Source organism: Bactrocera dorsalis, chromosome 2, assembly GCF_023373825.1.
Source record: "Bactrocera dorsalis isolate Fly_Bdor chromosome 2, ASM2337382v1, whole genome shotgun sequence".
NCBI classification, from domain to species: Eukaryota; Metazoa; Arthropoda; class Insecta; order Diptera; family Tephritidae; genus Bactrocera; species Bactrocera dorsalis.
Genome location: NC_064304.1, coordinates 7,130,295 through 7,148,561, shown reverse-complemented (window position 1 = coordinate 7,148,561; position 18,267 = coordinate 7,130,295). Strand labels below are relative to the sequence as shown.

The 18,267-nt window shown below is 37.6% G+C and overlaps 4 protein-coding genes across 4 annotated transcripts; all 4 read left to right on the top strand.

The window, feature by feature from the left end:
- The first annotated feature begins 3,718 nt into the window (after window positions 1–3,718).
- Window positions 3,719–4,834, top strand: LOC105222619 (glycine, alanine and asparagine-rich protein-like). The gene is made up of 2 exons (XM_011200006.2): window positions 3,719–3,778; window positions 3,846–4,834. The coding sequence occupies exons 1-2, from the start codon at window positions 3,764–3,766 to the stop codon at window positions 4,671–4,673; spliced, it is 843 nt and encodes a 280-aa protein (XP_011198308.2). The 5' UTR covers window positions 3,719–3,763; the 3' UTR covers window positions 4,674–4,834.
- Window positions 4,835–8,157: 3,323 nt separating this feature from the next.
- LOC105222617 (homeobox protein SIX3) lies at window positions 8,158–9,142 on the top strand. Its single transcript, XM_011200005.3, has one exon. The coding sequence runs from the start codon at window positions 8,265–8,267 to the stop codon at window positions 9,009–9,011; it is 747 nt and encodes a 248-aa protein (XP_011198307.2). The 5' UTR covers window positions 8,158–8,264; the 3' UTR covers window positions 9,012–9,142.
- A 2,677-nt stretch (window positions 9,143–11,819) lies between these two features.
- Window positions 11,820–12,777, top strand: LOC105222622 (uncharacterized). Its single transcript, XM_011200010.3, has one exon. The coding sequence runs from the start codon at window positions 11,873–11,875 to the stop codon at window positions 12,698–12,700; it is 828 nt and encodes a 275-aa protein (XP_011198312.2). The 5' UTR covers window positions 11,820–11,872; the 3' UTR covers window positions 12,701–12,777.
- Window positions 12,778–14,641: 1,864 nt separating this feature from the next.
- Window positions 14,642–16,425, top strand: LOC105222623 (pupal cuticle protein 36a). The gene is made up of 2 exons (XM_011200012.3): window positions 14,642–15,200; window positions 15,273–16,425. Exons 1-2 carry the CDS (start codon window positions 15,186–15,188, stop codon window positions 16,374–16,376), a joined length of 1,119 nt encoding a protein of 372 aa, XP_011198314.2. The 5' UTR covers window positions 14,642–15,185; the 3' UTR covers window positions 16,377–16,425.
- The last annotated feature ends 1,842 nt before the right edge of the window (window positions 16,426–18,267 follow it).

The window sequence follows — 18,267 nt, the reverse complement described above, 5'->3', positions numbered from 1 at the left end:
AACCAATTTATAACCAATATATAACTAATATATAACCATTTTATTACCAATTTATAACCAATATATATATGACTGTTTTTTAACCACTTTATAACTATTTTATATCCAAAACTCAACTTTAGTTTCAATATGAGTGGTCACGGTAGTTTGGATTCTAGGTGAAGATATGTAGTCCATTAAGTGCAACATGGAACGTACCCGGATTTTCTTCGGCCAAGCACTGTCAACTCGTCACTATTCCCCAAAATTACTTCAGGAATGTTTACCGCCGCTAAAACAACAAAAACAACAAGTTTTGTATTTTTCATCGCAAATGTTTAAACCAACATTTTCCTTTCTTCCTCTTCTTTGAACTTACCATCGAAAAAAAATTCGAACTTTCTGTTCACGTGACGACGCTTACACATCCAGAGCATAGTTTGTAACCAGCCCCTGTGAAATAAACGGCCTTGAGCTCTTTTGTTTGTACCAATTCTCAAACCTATAAACCTAATTCTGAGCAAATTCCAACAGTTTTGTTTTATTTTTTTGTTTTACCGTCGCATATTATTAATTTTCTATCGTGTTTAATTGCCTCCATTGTTTGCTCTGCCAACTGATCCGACCATTCAATGTCCCCATCTATAGAAATACACGCGATAAAATACAAACTTGTATGCAAATAAACCGGTTTCGCCAAATTCACTTCGCTTGGCGTTTCCTTCTGGCGCTTTGTTGTTCGTTGCCGCCGGTCGAAATTTATTTTATTATGCATTTTTTTATAGCCACTTTTCTTTGGTTGTGTGAATGAATGTGTTTCTCATACCAACTATGCGGGTGGAATGACCTCTAAAAGTCGCACCGGAAGTGATCAGCCGAGCTGGTAATCGTTTGTGCTATCGGATATCGAGTGTCGGATGTTGGATGTCGCTATGCATCGTTTGACGTAAATTCGCGAGAAGTAGACACACAGATAAACAGATATGGAGATATAGATGCTGCGATAATGTCTGCGACGTCTATGAACGGCTGATGGCTGATAATAATTAAAATGCGCCAACAAGTAGTTGCTCAGCCGAATTCATCGCTAAAAATAGTGTCACTCGCATAAAGTTGTTTATACCGTTATAAGTAACGGTAAATAAGTATCTCTGAAGAGCGCATAATTACATGCTCACATATGGAACAGTTTTGCATATGCAATACTCTTCGATACATATCGCTAAGTATACAGAAATGTTCATAAATACGTGTATATACATATGTATGTATGTGTATGAATTCGTTTTTTCATGTCTCACATTCCACCAGATAATTCGCTAATTGGCCTTTTATCGTAGCGTGAATGATTGGTTGTTTAACTCATTAGATTAATTGCTTGGCGCCATTCATTAGCGGTTTTTTCACGAATTAGAAAATTGCATATGCCGATTAAAACATTATTCGTAGTTAATCATTTGCAGCTTCTCTCGGAAAGTGTAATAATAGCTAAAATTAGTTTAAATGCTATTTAATAGTTAGGTTTAAAAAACAATGACTCCGCCTTACCGAAACTAAATATCCTTTACCAGAGCATTTATTATATCAAAGAAGGGTATAAGAAGATCTGTAACTTGATTTTGATCGGTCAGTTTGTACGTATATAAATCATATATGCTATATCCGATCTGAAAAATGTTGTTCAAAGCTTGTCTCGAAAACTAAAATTTAACAAATTTTTATAAATATAATTAGTGAGATAAAAGAGTTTTCCATACAAGGGTTTAATTTCGATTATTCAGTTGGTGTGACAGCTTCTTCTTCGGAATGATGGAACCCTGTTTAGAAGCTCATGAAGGAAAGTCCATTGAGTGTCAAACGCTTGGGAGTGGCCAGACACGATTTTTTTTATATTTGGCTCATGCAGTTCACGACTTACAATGTTAGGCCCATTATCCCCTGGATATTCAAACAACATCTGTCTGAAGGCGTGCTAAAGTGAGAAGGCGAATCATATCTACACAGGGTTGTGAGCTGTGTTTGAGATCCGCCACGTAAAAACACCACCCATGAAAAGAAGAAAGCAGCTTTCTATGAGAGATCCCACTTTTGTATGGCTGCTATATACCGAGTTTTCCAATAGGGTTGATATGATTTCTAAGTATCGTTGTGGTCATTTTTAATATTTATTCTTAACATAGTGCTCAAGTGCAAAAAGACAAAGAACCGCACGAGGTAAGGAATATATTGCTGCCGTTCAAGCAAGTGTTGCTGAAGACCGCAATTTACCAGCCATTGGGACCTTCTCAACCACAACTTGGCGAATTTTGAGACAGGGTTTGAGCTGGCATCCATAAAAATTATTCTCACTCAAGAACTAAAGTCATTGGACCACCGTAAACAACGTAAATTTGCTGATTTTACCTTAGAACAACTTGAAAACGATTCCGATTGTTTTAAGAAAATCATCTTCTTCTTAGTCTGACTTTCATCTCATTGGTGCGGTAAATAAACAAAACGGTCGTTTCTGGTGCGAAGAAAGTCCAAAAATTATTCATCAACAATTACATTCACCGAAATTGACCGTTTAGTGTAGTTTTTTGGTCTGCTGAAATCAACGGTCCGTAATTCTTTCGAAATGATGCTGGTGACACCATTACTGTCTATGGCGATATAGATCGATGATAACCGAATTTGTATGGGCGCAATTGGAAGAAGTTAATTTTGACAAGATCTGGTTCCAATAAGACGAGGCACGTGCAAGAACCAAGTTCTTGGGAGAAAAATTTGGATATTCGATTATTTCAAGAAATTATGACATTGAATGGCCTCCAAGAAGTTGTGATTTAAGACACATAACTACTGCTTCTGGGGTTATTTTAAATCACTGGTCTTTAGCAATAAACCAGACTCTCCTCAAGTTTTAGAAGTCAATACTGAACGTGCTATTCATGGCATACCCCTTGAGTTAGTACAAAAAGTACTCGAAAATTGGGTTCATCGATTTCGTTCCTGCAAAAGAAGTCGTGGAGGCCATTTGACTTGCATTGGATCGATTGTACTTCACACTGAATAAAAAACATTTGAATTTCTTTAAAAATTAGAAAGAAGTCATATCACTCTTATTGGAAACCCTGTATTATAAACAAAAACAAGGAGGAAAAATATAATCCTCAAAACCCTTGACGGGAAAATAGTGTGGTCCGTGTTGTTGTTTGTTTTGTGCGACATATATGAGAAAGAGAGCTCGGTAGCAGAATTAAGACTTCTCAAATATGTAATATAAATAATTTTTTGACTGATTTCCATCGAACGCCAAAGATATGCACTCATTTAATGAGATATACAGAAAATGATATACAGACTATTATATGTACATATGTATGCAGATAGCACACAAAGCTGCATTTCATAATTGCACAACAACATCAAACACTTTGTTGCCGACCGACCGAAGATATGAATAAATTTTACGCTAAGCTCGAAAGAATTAGCATAAACATAACTAAAAATGTAGTGTGTGCAAATTATTGTCATAAAATAAATGCCTAATTATGACAATGACGATGAGATACAAAAGAGTTCTTCGGCAATATGTGAGAGTTGCAAAACCAAATGATTGGTAATGAACTCTCATCCGAATGTCCAACCGATGTAGCAGACGACAGATGCGAAGATGAAATAGCAAATTGATAAGATTATTATTTGATGTGAGCTCGTATAAATATGAAAAGTCGCAGACAAGAAATCATCATAAACAAATAATATTTCCAACAAGTAACTAGTAACAACTCAAATCTAAAAAATGCGCGCCTTCATTGTAAGTATTGCTGCTGTGGATAAGCAAATGTTCAAAATAAAGTTTTTTTTTTTTGAATTTTTCACAGGTCCTGTGCTTAGTGGCTGCAGCCTCCGCTGATAAGTTGGGCTACAACTATCGCCCAGTGGGTCACTCCGACTCCGGACTCTCATTTGCACCAGGTGGCTCCTCAGGACTCGGTGGTCTTGGTGGATTGGGTGGCTCTGGAGGACTGGGTGGATTAGGTAGCGATGGTAGCCTTGGTGGATTAGGCGGCGGTCTCGGTGGGCTCGGTGGTTCAAGTGGTGGTTTGGGTGGTCTTGGTGGACTCGGTGGTTCAAGCGGCGGTTTGGGTGGTCTTGGCGGTTCAGGTGATATCGGTAACTCCGGCAGCGTAGGACCATCATACTCAGCTCCCGCAGGTCCCGCTGAATTCAATAAGGAATTCTTCTCCTACACCGCTCCCGATGGCGAATTCGATGATGCTGATGCCGGTCAAGATGTTGCCAACTTACTGAAAAAGAACCTCCGTGTTGTTTTCATTAAGGGACCTGAAAACCGTGGACTCGAAAACGCTGCCCTTCAATTGGCTAAACATGCTGCTGAAGACCAAACCGCCATCTATGTTTTGCAGAAACAAAGCGATATCGGAGATTTGGCCAAGAAACTCAACTCTATCAACAGCCAAAGCGCACACAAACCCGAAGTACACTTCGTCAAATACCGCACACCTGAGGATGCTGCCAACGCTCAACGTGCTATCCAATCGCAATACGACCAATTGGGCGGTAACTCCCAAGCTCATGATGGTGGTGTTGCCCCAGTGCACAACTTTGCTTCCCAAGCTCCAGTTCAAGCACCCGAAGTGCATGCTCCCCGCAACTCCTACTTGCCCTCTTCCATCATCCGTGTTTAAGTAGAAACGTCATAAAACCAAATCACATTTGTTATCTATTTTGTCTAATTGAAAGAACTGATTTGTTAAGTTTGTTTTACGAAACGTTTGAACCAAGTTACGAATATGGACTACGCTTATTATTGTTATTGTTGCTAAATTTAAATATATATAAAATTACGATTTTTTATTCATATTTATATTGTTTTAATTCTTTTTTTAAGATTCCACATTGAATGTACCAATTTTTATGACTTTATTTTAACATCAGCTTTGCTTTGGTGTATATTTAAAATTTGCAAATATTAAAAAATCTCATTGGGTATAAAACCCATTCAGTAAGCTAATACTTCTCCAGTCTTGGAAATCTCTTATAAAAAACTAATTTAACATTGGCGGGATATTAAGCATGTATGTATATAGTATGTACATTCATACAATATATTTGAATGTGTTACGCGTATTGAAGAAGTTTCGACATCTTAATCATAATGTATTGAAGAAGCGAAAAACTTCAATATCTGTTCTGCCTGGTTCCTCTTTCCTACAGGTGTTCTTCAATAAAAACTCCCCTTGTCAGTCCAAAAACTTTTGTAAATGTTACGTTCGCTGAAAAATTAGCAATCCTTCTTCTTTACTCAGCAGTATTCTCAGTAGTTCATTTTTGCAGGGTGATCCATTTCGAGGTTCTCTACTTTTTAAAATAAAAACACAGAAACTGCAAATATAATGCGAAATGTTTATTAACATTCGAAAGACGATTTTTTTGCATATATTTTTTGAAGATTATCTTCTTCAAATATGGGAAATAAATCCGGCGAATGACACGCGTGATGTTATGCTCCACGGGCTGAATTTGAAGCGGTATTGTTTGCGCAGACTTTAGACTTAACATATTCCCGCAGGAGCCCAAAACATGAACTTATCAACTTGCCGAGATATTATCTCAATAAATCCATTGACTGATGTGATGTGAGGGAAGTGACATGACTTGTTATAACCAAATATCGTCTAGATTACTACATTCAGTTTCAGGCATCAAATAGTGGGGTTTCATGACGCGATAACGGTCGCCATTTCGGTTATGTTCTCACTGGCATAATTTTTGCATATATATGGACTGATGATTCCACCGGCTCACAAATCACACCAAACCGTTGTTTTTTCTGAATAAAATGGCAGCTTTTGAATCTCTTCAAGTTGGTCTTCGACGCATATGATCAAAATGAGTGATGGTGATGTACGCTAAATAGGTCAATTATGTTGACCATAAATTGAGCGAAGCATATGAAACATATACTTTGCAGAACCTGAATTTTCGTAATAAAGTTGAAAGGTGCAGAGGAGTAAGACTTTCCATGATGAGACGCCAAACAAAAGCGAGCAAAAATAACTTACATCTTGCCACGACTCACGCGTGATCTGTCAAAAAAAAACCGATTGAAAAATGTGCTACAACGTGGTTATCGCGTCACTACTTGACAAATATAATTGACATTGCTTTGGTAGAATTTTTATTGTTAGTATTGCAGGAAGTAGGGGCTCTAAACCTGATTTTTCCTCGAATTTCGCATTTGTTTGTATATATCTCGTAAATGACAAGAGCTATAGAAAAAACGAACATGACAAATTTGTAGGAAATTTGATTTGCTATAAGTCAAAAGCGCTATCATTAATACTTCTCGAGATATTTGGCTTTTAAGTACCTCTGATCTGTAGGAATTTGACGATAAGAACTCACGATTGTAGTGTATTTTATAGTGAAAATTCTCTTACTCAGAGGGTCCAGCTTAATGTTAATATTGCAATTTTCGAATTTTTTTTAGGGTATTTCCAAGGAAATTTTGTGACGGAACTGAAAAATAAATACGAGCAGTTCAAAAAAAAAAAACATTCTTTTCTTAACCAAGAGAGCTGGTCGGTTGTCTGAATCATCTGAAATCAAGTGAAAGGGACTATCCTTCTATGAAAAACTTTTATATTTGACAAGGTATCAATACAAACTTTAGATTATAATTTTAGGCATCGCTATAATTTGCGAAGCAATTGCTCAAACCTCTTAGGGCATATTGCTGCCTTTAAAACCGATCGTCCAAAATCAAGAAAAATATAATTTTTCTCTCAAGAAAGTATCGGGAATTCTTCATTTCCCCCTCCCATCTCCCGCTTATATGGAAGACAAGTAAATTTTTTTTCTGTGTTTGTGTAACTGTCCTTAATTATGATGCCAAAAATTAGCGCGATCTGTCAACCAGCGTGTTAACAGCAGCTGTTTATGTCAGTCGACCTCGGTAGTGTTTGTCGAATTTTACAAAATTTTTTAACGTATTTGTGTATTTTAAACACTCAACAAATATCGTTGAACAAGTGCCGAATCTCCCTGATTTAGCTCCATTTGACTTTTACCTTTCCTCACACTGAAATATCCATTTCTTGGAACACGTTTCGACTCAATCAAAACAAGACATGAAAATAAATTCGACGCGAGAGTTGAAGGCCATCCCGGAAAGTGCCTATAACAAAATGTTTTGACGATTGGGAGAAGCGTTGGCACATGTGCATCGCTTTAAATTGATTTTACTTTGTAGGCGATAAAATAAATTTGGTTGATGATTGAAAAATTTTCGTTTATTTATAAATTTCGGATATTTACTTGACAGAATATAAATAATGCACTTGTGAAGAGTATCATAGCTTCGTTGGCATTTTTTCTTATTTAAAGTATTATTATAGATTACGTAGGTGTGTAAAAAGAAAAATTGCAATACTTTATTTTTACCAAACCAAAAATATCAACAACCATGCAAGCTTTGAAAAAAAAACATTAAAAATCATAAGCAATGATAAACGTAACGGACTGTTGCATGAGCATAAATGAACATTTAGAGCTACCGAAATATATTTATGAGCAGAAATCTGTTGCCATACGTCTACGATTGATTTGTTAACTTCGCAGCAATTTTAATAAGCTAAATGCTGACGCGTGCAATAAAAGTATAATAAATCTTTATTGCGAATTTAGTGTTTATTTTGATGAAAATCAGGCGGTGGATGTTAAAAAGTCGTGGTGACGACTCATGTCATTTTAAATTAAGTTTTTTAATGGATGCTGCTGAAGACATGCACACTTTTAATGCTAACTGCATTTGAAGACTTGGTGACTTAAAATATGCAGAGGCTTGGCCAAAGCGATCGAAGAAGATTGAAGTAGAAGTGACGTTTCTGCTCATTTATAGTCAAAGCCAAATTTATGAGCTGCGCGTTGACAAGTGGAGCAAAGAAGAGCGTGAAGCTTTAGGTTGCGGAACATCAAATAAAATTCAAAATCGATATGCCCATTGAAGTCAGCTCCAAGCGTTTTTGGTTAATCAAAGTAGAGGAAACTGAATAAAATATCATTGGATACAGATATAAATATTTTATCCATAAATAAAAAGACTTAAGCATTTTGGGTTTTTTATAAAAATTTGAAATTGGATTTGTATAAAAGATGGTGTTTCGATGATGGCAAATCATTCCGAACGCGACCATTTCAGAGTCTTAAGAGACAACCGCGAAAACAAGCCAAATAGTGAAATAATTTACCAAGTGCCAAAATATAAAGAATAAAAAATGCGTGCTTTTATCTTCCTGTGTGTATTAGCCTCTGCTTACGCCGATAAATTGGGCTACAACTATCGTCCTGTTGGCCATTCCGATAGCGGGCTCTCATTTACGCCCGGTGGCGGCGCAGGTGGATTAGGTGGTATCGGCAGTGTTGGTGGACTCGGTGGCAGTCTTGGTGGACTCGGCGGCAGTTTGGGTGGACTCGGCGGCAGCGGTGGTGTTGGTCCTGCTGCACCTGCACCAGTTTATCAGGCACCAGTTGCTGAGTACGAAAAGGAGTTCTTCACATACACTGCCGATGAAAATGAGTTCAGTGAACCAGCCGGCAATGGTCAGGTGATCGAATCGTTGAAAAAGAACTTGCGCGTCATCTTCATCAAGGGACCCGAGGGCAATGGCTTGGAGAAGGCCGCTGTCAATCTCGCCAAACACGCTGCCGAGGAAAGAACCGCCATTTATGTATTGCAGAAACAAGCTAACTTGGGCGATTTGGCTAACAAATTACAGGCTGAAAATGATGTGCAACGTCACAAGCCCGAAGTGCACTTTGTCAAATACCGCACACCCGAGGATGCGGCCAACGCTCAGCGTGCCATTCAATCTCAATACGATCAATTGGGCGGCAATTCTCAAAGCTACAATGGCGGTGATGCTCCAGTACACAACTTTGCTTCTCCAACTGCGCGACCAGCACCACGTCCAGTTAGCGCTCCCGGCGCTGCTTATCTGCCTTCATCCATTTTCCGTGTCTAAAGGTTATAGACAAACGTGTTAGCAAAACTGAAATCGACTTTGAAATGTTGTTATATACATATAGACTGATGATTCTTGTTAATTGTTGTTATCTACTCTTAATAAACTGTTTACTTAGTAATGCATAATTAAAGAAATTGGTGAAATTAATTTCCGGTTAATGGGTTGAATAGTCCACCCTTTAAGGTATCATGAAAAAATGTGACACTTATTTTTGTTTCAGGAGGTTCAGGAATACTACAATAAGAGCATAAAACTGAGGAAGATCTTTTTTCAAAAGTTTAAAGAGTTATAAAGAACTTTTTAGCGTTGAGATAGTGATCCACAATACTTATCTGTTTAATAACAGTTTATTATTTATGTAAAGGTGGTACTTATTTGTTTAAACACTTTTTTTGAACTCTGAAAGCATTGCTTAGGGGCTTCCAGCGTCATCAGGTAGAAGTAGAAAAATAATGTTATGGCAGCTAGATAACCAAGTATGTGAGTCTTCCTTCTGTTTTCTTGGCAACACAAATTTATTTATTTACTTTTTACTTTCGAAGTACAAAGTCAGCATTTCAATGTCACACGTGCGGGGAAATTAAATCAAATTTTTATCACCTAGTAGGAGCAATAACTTAATGGGTGCAGTCGTAGTAAAATGCATTATGCAAAATAATTGGTAAAGTTATTTTCAGATCTCCAATGTGTTGACAGCAATAGCTGCACAAACTAAATTCATCGAAACATTAAGGTTGATGGTGAAAAACTAGTTGATTTCATTAGCATAACTTTTTCTGAAGATATAGTATGTAGCGTTTATACGTACCCGTGTAGCGATGAAATACCGGAATAATAATTCTATAATTTATTGATTATATAGATTTCATAACCATAACAAACCTGTTGCTTTATGCTAGAGTAATTATGAGTTGTAGGCATGTTGTTCCGAAATTTTGTGTTAACCCACTGTGAGCCAGAATATAGAAGAGGATTTTAAGAATTTCGGAAGAATAAGTTTATGTTTCCAGATCTACAAATCTTTACCGATTGAAAAATGTTTCCAGTCATAAGAAAGTATTTTTATTCATCAATCCGAGTTTTATAGAAAAGAGATTTCGGAAACTTGACTATTGCTGCTATATTTTGAATAAGTAAGATGCTCACCGATGATGTCAATCATTGGCATCAACATCCACGCCGTTAGTTCTGCTTTCTACAGGCTGGATATAAAAGCGAAGCAAATGAGTCTGGTAGTGAACGACATCAAGACGAAATATCTTCTGTCATCAAACAAACAGTCGTTGGACTCGGGACTTGGCTCCCACGCCACTGTTGACAGGCATACCTTTGAAGTCGTAGATAATTTCCAATTGAGAAGTAAAGTTCTCTCTCGGTGAAACTATATGGTGCAGAGGCATGGACGATGACAACATCTAATTAGTCGATGTTACAAGTTTTCGAGAGAAAGTTTCTGCGGAAGATTTATGGTACTGTGCTTTGATATTGACATTGACATAGTTCAGCGAATTAAGAGACAGCGGCTTCGATGGCTAGGTCATGACGTCCCGATGGATGAAAACGCTGCAGCTCTGAAAATATTCGACGCAGTATCTGCCAGGGCAAGCATAGAAAGTACATTCCTTTGGAGAGACCAGGTGGAGAAGGACATGAATATAGTCAACCAATTTTATTTTGATTACGAAAAATCATGAACAAATCAAAGTATCCCGCAAATCGCCAATGGTTTTGGTTAACTTGAATATTTATCTACTGTTGTCTCTAATTCTTATGGAATGCTCGATATTTTTGTAATTTTCGTTTTCAAAGTTCCGCGAAAACTTTCATTATACATTCATAAAAAAAAGTAGTTTTTAAGAATGCCAAATTAAAGATTTCATTCTAGTCAGGTCACTAAATGGTATTCGCTTACTAGCACATACATACATACTTATTATGAATTTACCCATAACATTATATTAAAACTATTTTGGGATGTGGCTAGTTTTCTGCATTTTAATGGACTAATTTCGCTAGTTTCTGCTATGCTCGCTATATTTGCGGTATTTTGCATATTGGCCGGCTTCATAAAACCACAAATACACCGCTTTGCCGGTTCGGCTTTTGTGACGTCTTGCCTAATCGTATTCATATTAACACCAGGCTCGCCTGTAGAATGCGGCTTGCGAATCCACTTTGAGTGGAACTAATTCCGCATTGCTATGAATATTAATTTTCATTTTCTCACCCAATTCATTTGTACTTTTGTTTTCGTTAGAGATTAAGAAAATAAACTACTAAAATCGTCACAGTGCAGCGCAGCGCACATTTCGGGAGTTTTACTGGTATTGTGGTCGCGCCAAATAAAGACTTTGTCTCCACCAAAACAATGCTGACGCTCATAAATTTACTAATAACTAAAATTATGCGGCGCTACTGAGCTGTGGACTGGATCAAAGCAATTTTCTTCGCACAAACTACTTTTGTGGATGTGTGGGTGAGTGTGCGTTATACGAGGACGGGTTAGATCATTTGCATCAGAAAAGCTTTATAGCCACTAATAGTCATCTAGTATGTAGATATGTGTGTGTGTTCTTGTAGAGAGATGCCTGAACTTGCGGTTAGTGGTTATAGGTACGCATATGTGATTTTCGCAAACTGGGTCCGGGTGCTGCGTACTTGTGGGAAGTCGCCGGATCACTTGTACGTCGAAAGCATAATAAAACCCGTTGGACATCAACAGGGAGAGTTGTTGTTATATTTATGCTGAATTGGGCAAAAATCGATATTCAGGCATTGTATATAAAGAGGCTGCCGTTCCAGCAAGAATTATTCTCAGTTCGCAACTTCAGAGTAAATTACCAAATTTAACGGACATCATGCGTTTCTTCATTATTTTGTGTTTGGCGGCCGCCGTATCCGCAGACAAATTGGGCTACAATTACAGACCTGTAGACCACTCTTCGTCCGGACTCTCCTTCACACCCGGCAGTTCTGGTGTAGGTGGTGTTAGTGGCGGTATTGGTGGAGGTAGCGATGGTTTCGGCTCTGGCGGTCTCAGCGGATTTGCCCCTGGTGGCGATGATGGTAGCTACGGCAGCTCTGGAAGTCTCGGTGGACTTACTGGTGTCGGCAGTGGATTCGATTCGGGCGCTCAGAGTATTGTGTCACCAGTCACACAGGAAGCCAACAAAGAATTCTTCTCCTTCTCTGCTCCTGAAGATGAATTCGAAGATGCCGAAGGTGCCCAACAATTGGCTAATTCTCTGAAAAAGAACGTTCGTGTCATCTTCATCAAGGGACCTGAAAACAATGGCTTAGAAAAGGCTGCCCTTGCTCTGGCCAGAAACGCTGCCGAACAGAAGACCGCCATCTATGTGTTGCAGAAACAACATGACATCGCTGATTTGGCTAACAAATTGCAGTCTGTCAATGATAACCGCAACCATCATCCAGAGGTGCACTTTGTCAAATACCGCAACCAAAACGATCTTGTCAACGCCAAGCGCACCATCCAATCGCAATACGACCAAGAGCCCGGTGCATCCCAAAACTACAACCACGCAGTTGCTCCAGTGATCAACTTTGCCTCACCATCCGCCCCAATTCAGTCATATGGCCAACAGCAACAATATTACAACCCAGCTGCGTCCAACACAAACACAAACTACTTGCCACCCTCGCTGTTGAGACGTCTCCGTTTCTAAATGCTAACTTGTACCTAAATATTTACTTAAATAATTTTTTCGAAAACGACAAAAATAAATAAAAACACATAAAATAATTAACTGATTTTTATTTAATATCATCTGAAGTACTGAGGTAGTATTCGCAATTTTTTAGTAAGATATATGTATAAATATTGATTAAAACATAGCAAGGGTCAATTGTTTCGAAAGCAGAGAGAACAAAAAGAGATAGAATATCTAACCAACAAAAAAGATATTAACTTTAAGTAAATAATATATAATTTATTTATTTATAAGTTATTCTCACAAAAAAGCGAAATCTCTAACAGGTAACAAATTTATTTTAACAGCTCTTTCTCAAACTTTTTGAAATTACTTTCCGAAAGTACTTTATTTTCGATGTCGAGTTCTGTATTACCTATAAAATAAATATTTATTGAAACCACTTCTCTATCATGATACTGTGATACTCACGATACTTATGCATGTACATTCGAAGAGTCATAAATGTTTTATAAGCTTTAAAATTTTTATTATGTCGTTTAACACAACTACATTAAAATAAAATGTAAATATAGTTTTTTATAGCTTTAAAATAGAGGCGATTAAACCGGAGATCATCCTTGTGATTAACACTTTAGCAAACTCGATCGGAGCGATCGTTATTAAGTTTTCTTTGGGCAAATAACTTTGTTCATTTAAACATATTAGTTCTTTGTATCATAAACTTATGTTTTTTTATTTTTATATCAGACATATAGATATAATACGCACAACATATAATGAATAATTAATATTGATGCATATTAATATTTTAAGTAAAATTATGCACTTAGCATTTTTCTATTTACATACATACATACATATGTACATACATAAAACGCGCGTTGTATGTTAAATTATTGAATCCAACGACGAACATCATTAACATTAACATTTTCACTAAACTCACATCACTTTGATAACGCATGAGATTTAGCATTTCATAACAATAAAACATTTTCCCATCATCATGTCAAAACATGTTTGGTAAACCGGCACTTTTTCTAACATCACTAAAATTGCATTTATGCACTTTTGCTTTGATTAATTATAGCATAACTTATGAACATTTTGACAAGATCCTTTTATTTGTTTATATTTTTATTATTATAACAATTAACTTCACCAATATTAATATTTTACAAGTTATAAAATTAGATCACGACCACGAACCGATGCAGCACTCAAGCGGAGAATGTTAACGTACAGGAATTAACATTCCCAGGCTCGGGTGTATTTGTTGCAGTGCTACACATTGTGGCAATTCGGGAAAAAAATTAGCATGCGACATTGCAGTGGATTACTCGGCTGCGCAATATCACGATCAAAGTATTTTAAAGTGTTTTGTTGGGATTTTGTGTTGTAACACAATCATACTCTGTTAGACTAACATATTATACATAAATGCTGCTAAAAAGCTAGGAGGTGGGTAGTTTTTCATAATGTTAAACAATACTTACGTATTTTTACAGAAAATGCTTTGGATGAGGAATGAGAAAAAAATGAAGAAATGAGAAAAGCGAAAAATGGCAGAAATTTAATATTTTTTAAATTACAAAAACCATATTGTTTAATAATTTATATGGCCATCAAACTTAATAAATACAACATAAAATATTAAAAAATGTCCTATAATTTCTCTTTTAGGAAAAAAACAACACAAAAGTAAAAGTAGCCCATTTTAGTAGCCAAACATAATGCTAACAAAAAATGAAAATTAATTTATAATTAGAAAATAAAAACATAGTATTTAGAAGCTGAATCATGGAAACAATATAAGTATAGTTCGGCAACCATTTGCTTCAATTCTGTGAAAAAAATGTAACTGTATGTGCATTTTTTGAATAAACTTGTCGATATAACTGTTGATTTAAGTTTATTATTAGCAGTTATGCAAAATACTCTGCTTGAACTTTGGCAAACGTTCAAAAACGGTATATCTACTTGCGACTTTTGCCGGGTGGAATTAGCATAACCTCTTCAAAGTTCGTGCAATTCTCACAGCTCAAGCGAGAAAAATTAATATTAAACACCCATAAAATGTATTTGGACCTGGTCGCCCGACAACGGTATTGCTCTAACCATATTTTCAATTGATAATTTATGTTTAATCAACTCATTAGATTCTACACGAATTATGGAAGTGGCCGGTATCCATACATTTATATACACACAGACAGATGCTCAACTTTAACTCGCATATTAGTGGGAGATTATCATATTCACATGACCACAGAGTCCAAACCGAATAGGAAGCGGATGACTTTTCGTCACTGATTATTAACATATTGACGTTGATTTGCAACCAAAACCGCACAGTTTGCTTATTCAACTGATTGGTATCGATTTAACTATAAATTTGGGCTGCATGTTATGAAGTGTTGTACTCAAACAAGAGTTTTCAAATAACGAACATCGTTTCCAACTAAAAACGGAAGTAGATCTATAAAACTTCTGAAAGATGCGTGCTTTTGTGGTGAGTTCCACTCAATCAAATTTATATAGGACATAGGAAATGATTTCGGAGCTACAATTTATTCTATTGCAGGTCATGTGCTTCGTGGCTTTAGCCACTGCCGATAAACTGGGCTACAACTATCAGCCTGTGGGACACTCGGATAGCGGATTGTCCTTCACCCCTGGCAGCAGCGGATTGGGCGGTGGCTCAACTGGCGGTCTTGGTGGTCTTGGAGGTCTTAGCGGCGGTCCTTCTGCTGGATTAGGCGGTCTCAGCGGAGGCCTAGGAGGCTCGTTAGGTGGTCTAGGCGGTGGTTTATCTGGTGGTCTTAGCGGGACCGGTGGTCCGAGCGGTTTGAAAGGATATGGCGGTTTGGGTGATGGTGCATCAGGTGGTTTGAGCAGTCTTGGTGGCTCCATAGGAGGACTGGCTGGTCTAAACGGTGGTCTTGGTGGCTTGAGTGGTGGTTTAGCAGGCAATCTCGGTGGTCTAGGCGGTAGCTCTTCGGGTAGTCTCGAAAGTAACTCAGACGGTAATGACAGCAGTGATTCTAGTAGCAGCAGTGGACCTAATAGCAGCAGCAGCAGCAGCTCAGCTGGTGCACCAGGCGCAGTGGAATACGAAAAGGAGTTCTACACATACACTGCTGATGACAATGATTTCGATGAACCCGAAGCCAATGATCAAGCAAACCGCTCAGTAAAGAAGAACATTCGCGTTATTTTCATCAAGGGACCCGAAAACAATGCCTTGGAGAATGCTGCCATCAATTTGGCCAGACAAGCGTCGGAACAGAAAACCGCCATTTATGTGCTGCAGAAACAAACTTCTGTGAGTGATTTAGCCAATAAACTGCAGGATTCACATGACGCCCAGAGTCATCAGCCCGAGGTGCACTTTGTCAAGTACCGCACGCCAGAAGATGCGGCCAATGCACAAAAGGCCATTCAAGCTCAATATGATCAATTGGATGGACCATCGCAAGCGCATGACGGTGGTGTAGCTCCAGTGCATAACTTCGCATCGCCTGCTGCGCACGGTGGTCCATCAGGCTTAGATGGCGGTGTGTCTGGCCCAGCAGGTGGTGTATCAGGTGGAAACGGACAATTTGGTGGTATTTCGGGCGGCCCTGGCAAGAGTATACCAAGCGCTACATATTTGCCTGCCGCAATCCTGCGCAAACTTCGTTTTTAGGTTACTACCTCGACCTTTGTTATTGTGTTTCTTGTTATGACTGTTATGTTCGAATAAAACTTTTGTATTTTTACTTTAATCCTTTTTTTCTTTGGAATATTGAGGTACTGTTCATTTAACCTCTGGAATCACAAAACAATAATGATATAAAGTATTTTCCGAAAAATTCTCTTGGTTGAAAGTGTACAAAATACAGCTTCTACAAGAAGTAAGGCCCTACCCAAGAGACATCAATCAATTCACTCTGTGAGCTCTACAAAAGTTCCAAGAAGATCCGACGTTTTCGAGCCAAATTTTGTTCAGTGATGAGGGCCATTTCAAGTAATCAAATAGAACCTAAGCTGCAAATTGCACAAATTTCAAAAATAAGTTTTCCAATGCTCGAATGAATATGATTAACTTAAATCTAAGAGCAAAAAGAAAAATATTTACTTTTTTCTTATTCTTATTTATTACTAGTTTCACTATCTTTATTATCGTCCGTATTTTCACCAGAAAAAACTTCCGCGATTGCATCCCTTTCTTCTGCTTTGTTGTCGATCCCAATTATCGTGGTATTCGCAGGGGCCTCAATCAAGAATATCCGTCTTGGACTTAATAACTCAAGCAAGTTTTCAATTTTCTCTTCGTCCTCGCTTTCATCTTCTTCGGGCGCACTGAAAGTCAAGAATTCAGTGTTGAGTCGCTCTTTAGTTTTCAAAAAGTCTTCATCACTGACATTCTTCACTACCTCTCCAACATCGTCTTCTTCCATGCTGGAGGAGGTCTTCTCCTTCTCTTTTGATTTGTCTAATTTTTCTGCAGATTTGCTAAGCGCTGGTAAAATGAGGCAACTAATTAACTAAAAAATTTGTTATATAGACAAACTTTTGACAATTCTTCTGCACTTAAGTATAACACTTACGAAAAGGAGTATGCCGGTAACGCGGTAATCCATGACAGCTATTTGTGCCCGCAATCTACGAAAACTGGCCAATAAATGCGGCGCCCGGTGCAAGATTCGTGCTTTTATAGTCGCGTTGATAGTCATAGACGTGACGAAGCTTCACTTAATATGGCTTACATCCGATTGGCACTCACTCTCAAATGTTATTATTCCGGCTTAAGATTAAATTTTTCTGTAAGGTCTTTTCGAGTTTGGTGAGTAGTCTTCCGCAAGTCAACGAAAATAAATCTTCCGTACATCATGTGGGTGTTAATATTTATCTCATTTAGCTACCTGAAATACTTTAGTTGCATTTCCTTTTTCGTTGGCTGCTCGATATACCAATTTCTAAACAATTTGTGAAAAAGTAGTTTTATGTTATTAGAGAGGTGTTGAATGACACAACTTAAGCCTTTAAGGCAGTTCTGGTAAAAACTTGATAAATATAATACTCGTAAATGGTTGAAACCTGTTCCCTTAGTTCTAAGTGCAACTTAAGAGAAATTATTAGTTATGCTATAATATTAAAACATATGCATAATGTAAGGAGGAGTCAAGTTCGTTTGGTATGGAACCAAAGTAGTAGTAATTATACTGCCAACGCGGGCGGATCTTTTTCCTGGGGCTCACCGGAATGGCGTCGCAATGACCGAGTTTAAAACATGTTTTTCAAAAATTTCAGGATTTCTTTGCTTATAGTGTAAAATAAATAAAATAAAAATAAAAAAATTTTTCACTGAAGGTTTTGCCAGATGAGGCTTATAACAAGTGTATGACAAGTGTATTGGATTAATTCTTGCCTTGTTGGGCGGTTTCGACTTCATTTCATGATGGCTTTGACGATTATATAGTCTGATTCTCAGCTACTTTGTCAATCATCGCCTTTACATCATCCCCTACACGTCGTTCTCGCAAAAAATTCACACCCTTTGCTATGAACCATATAAAAAACATTAACTAGAATGT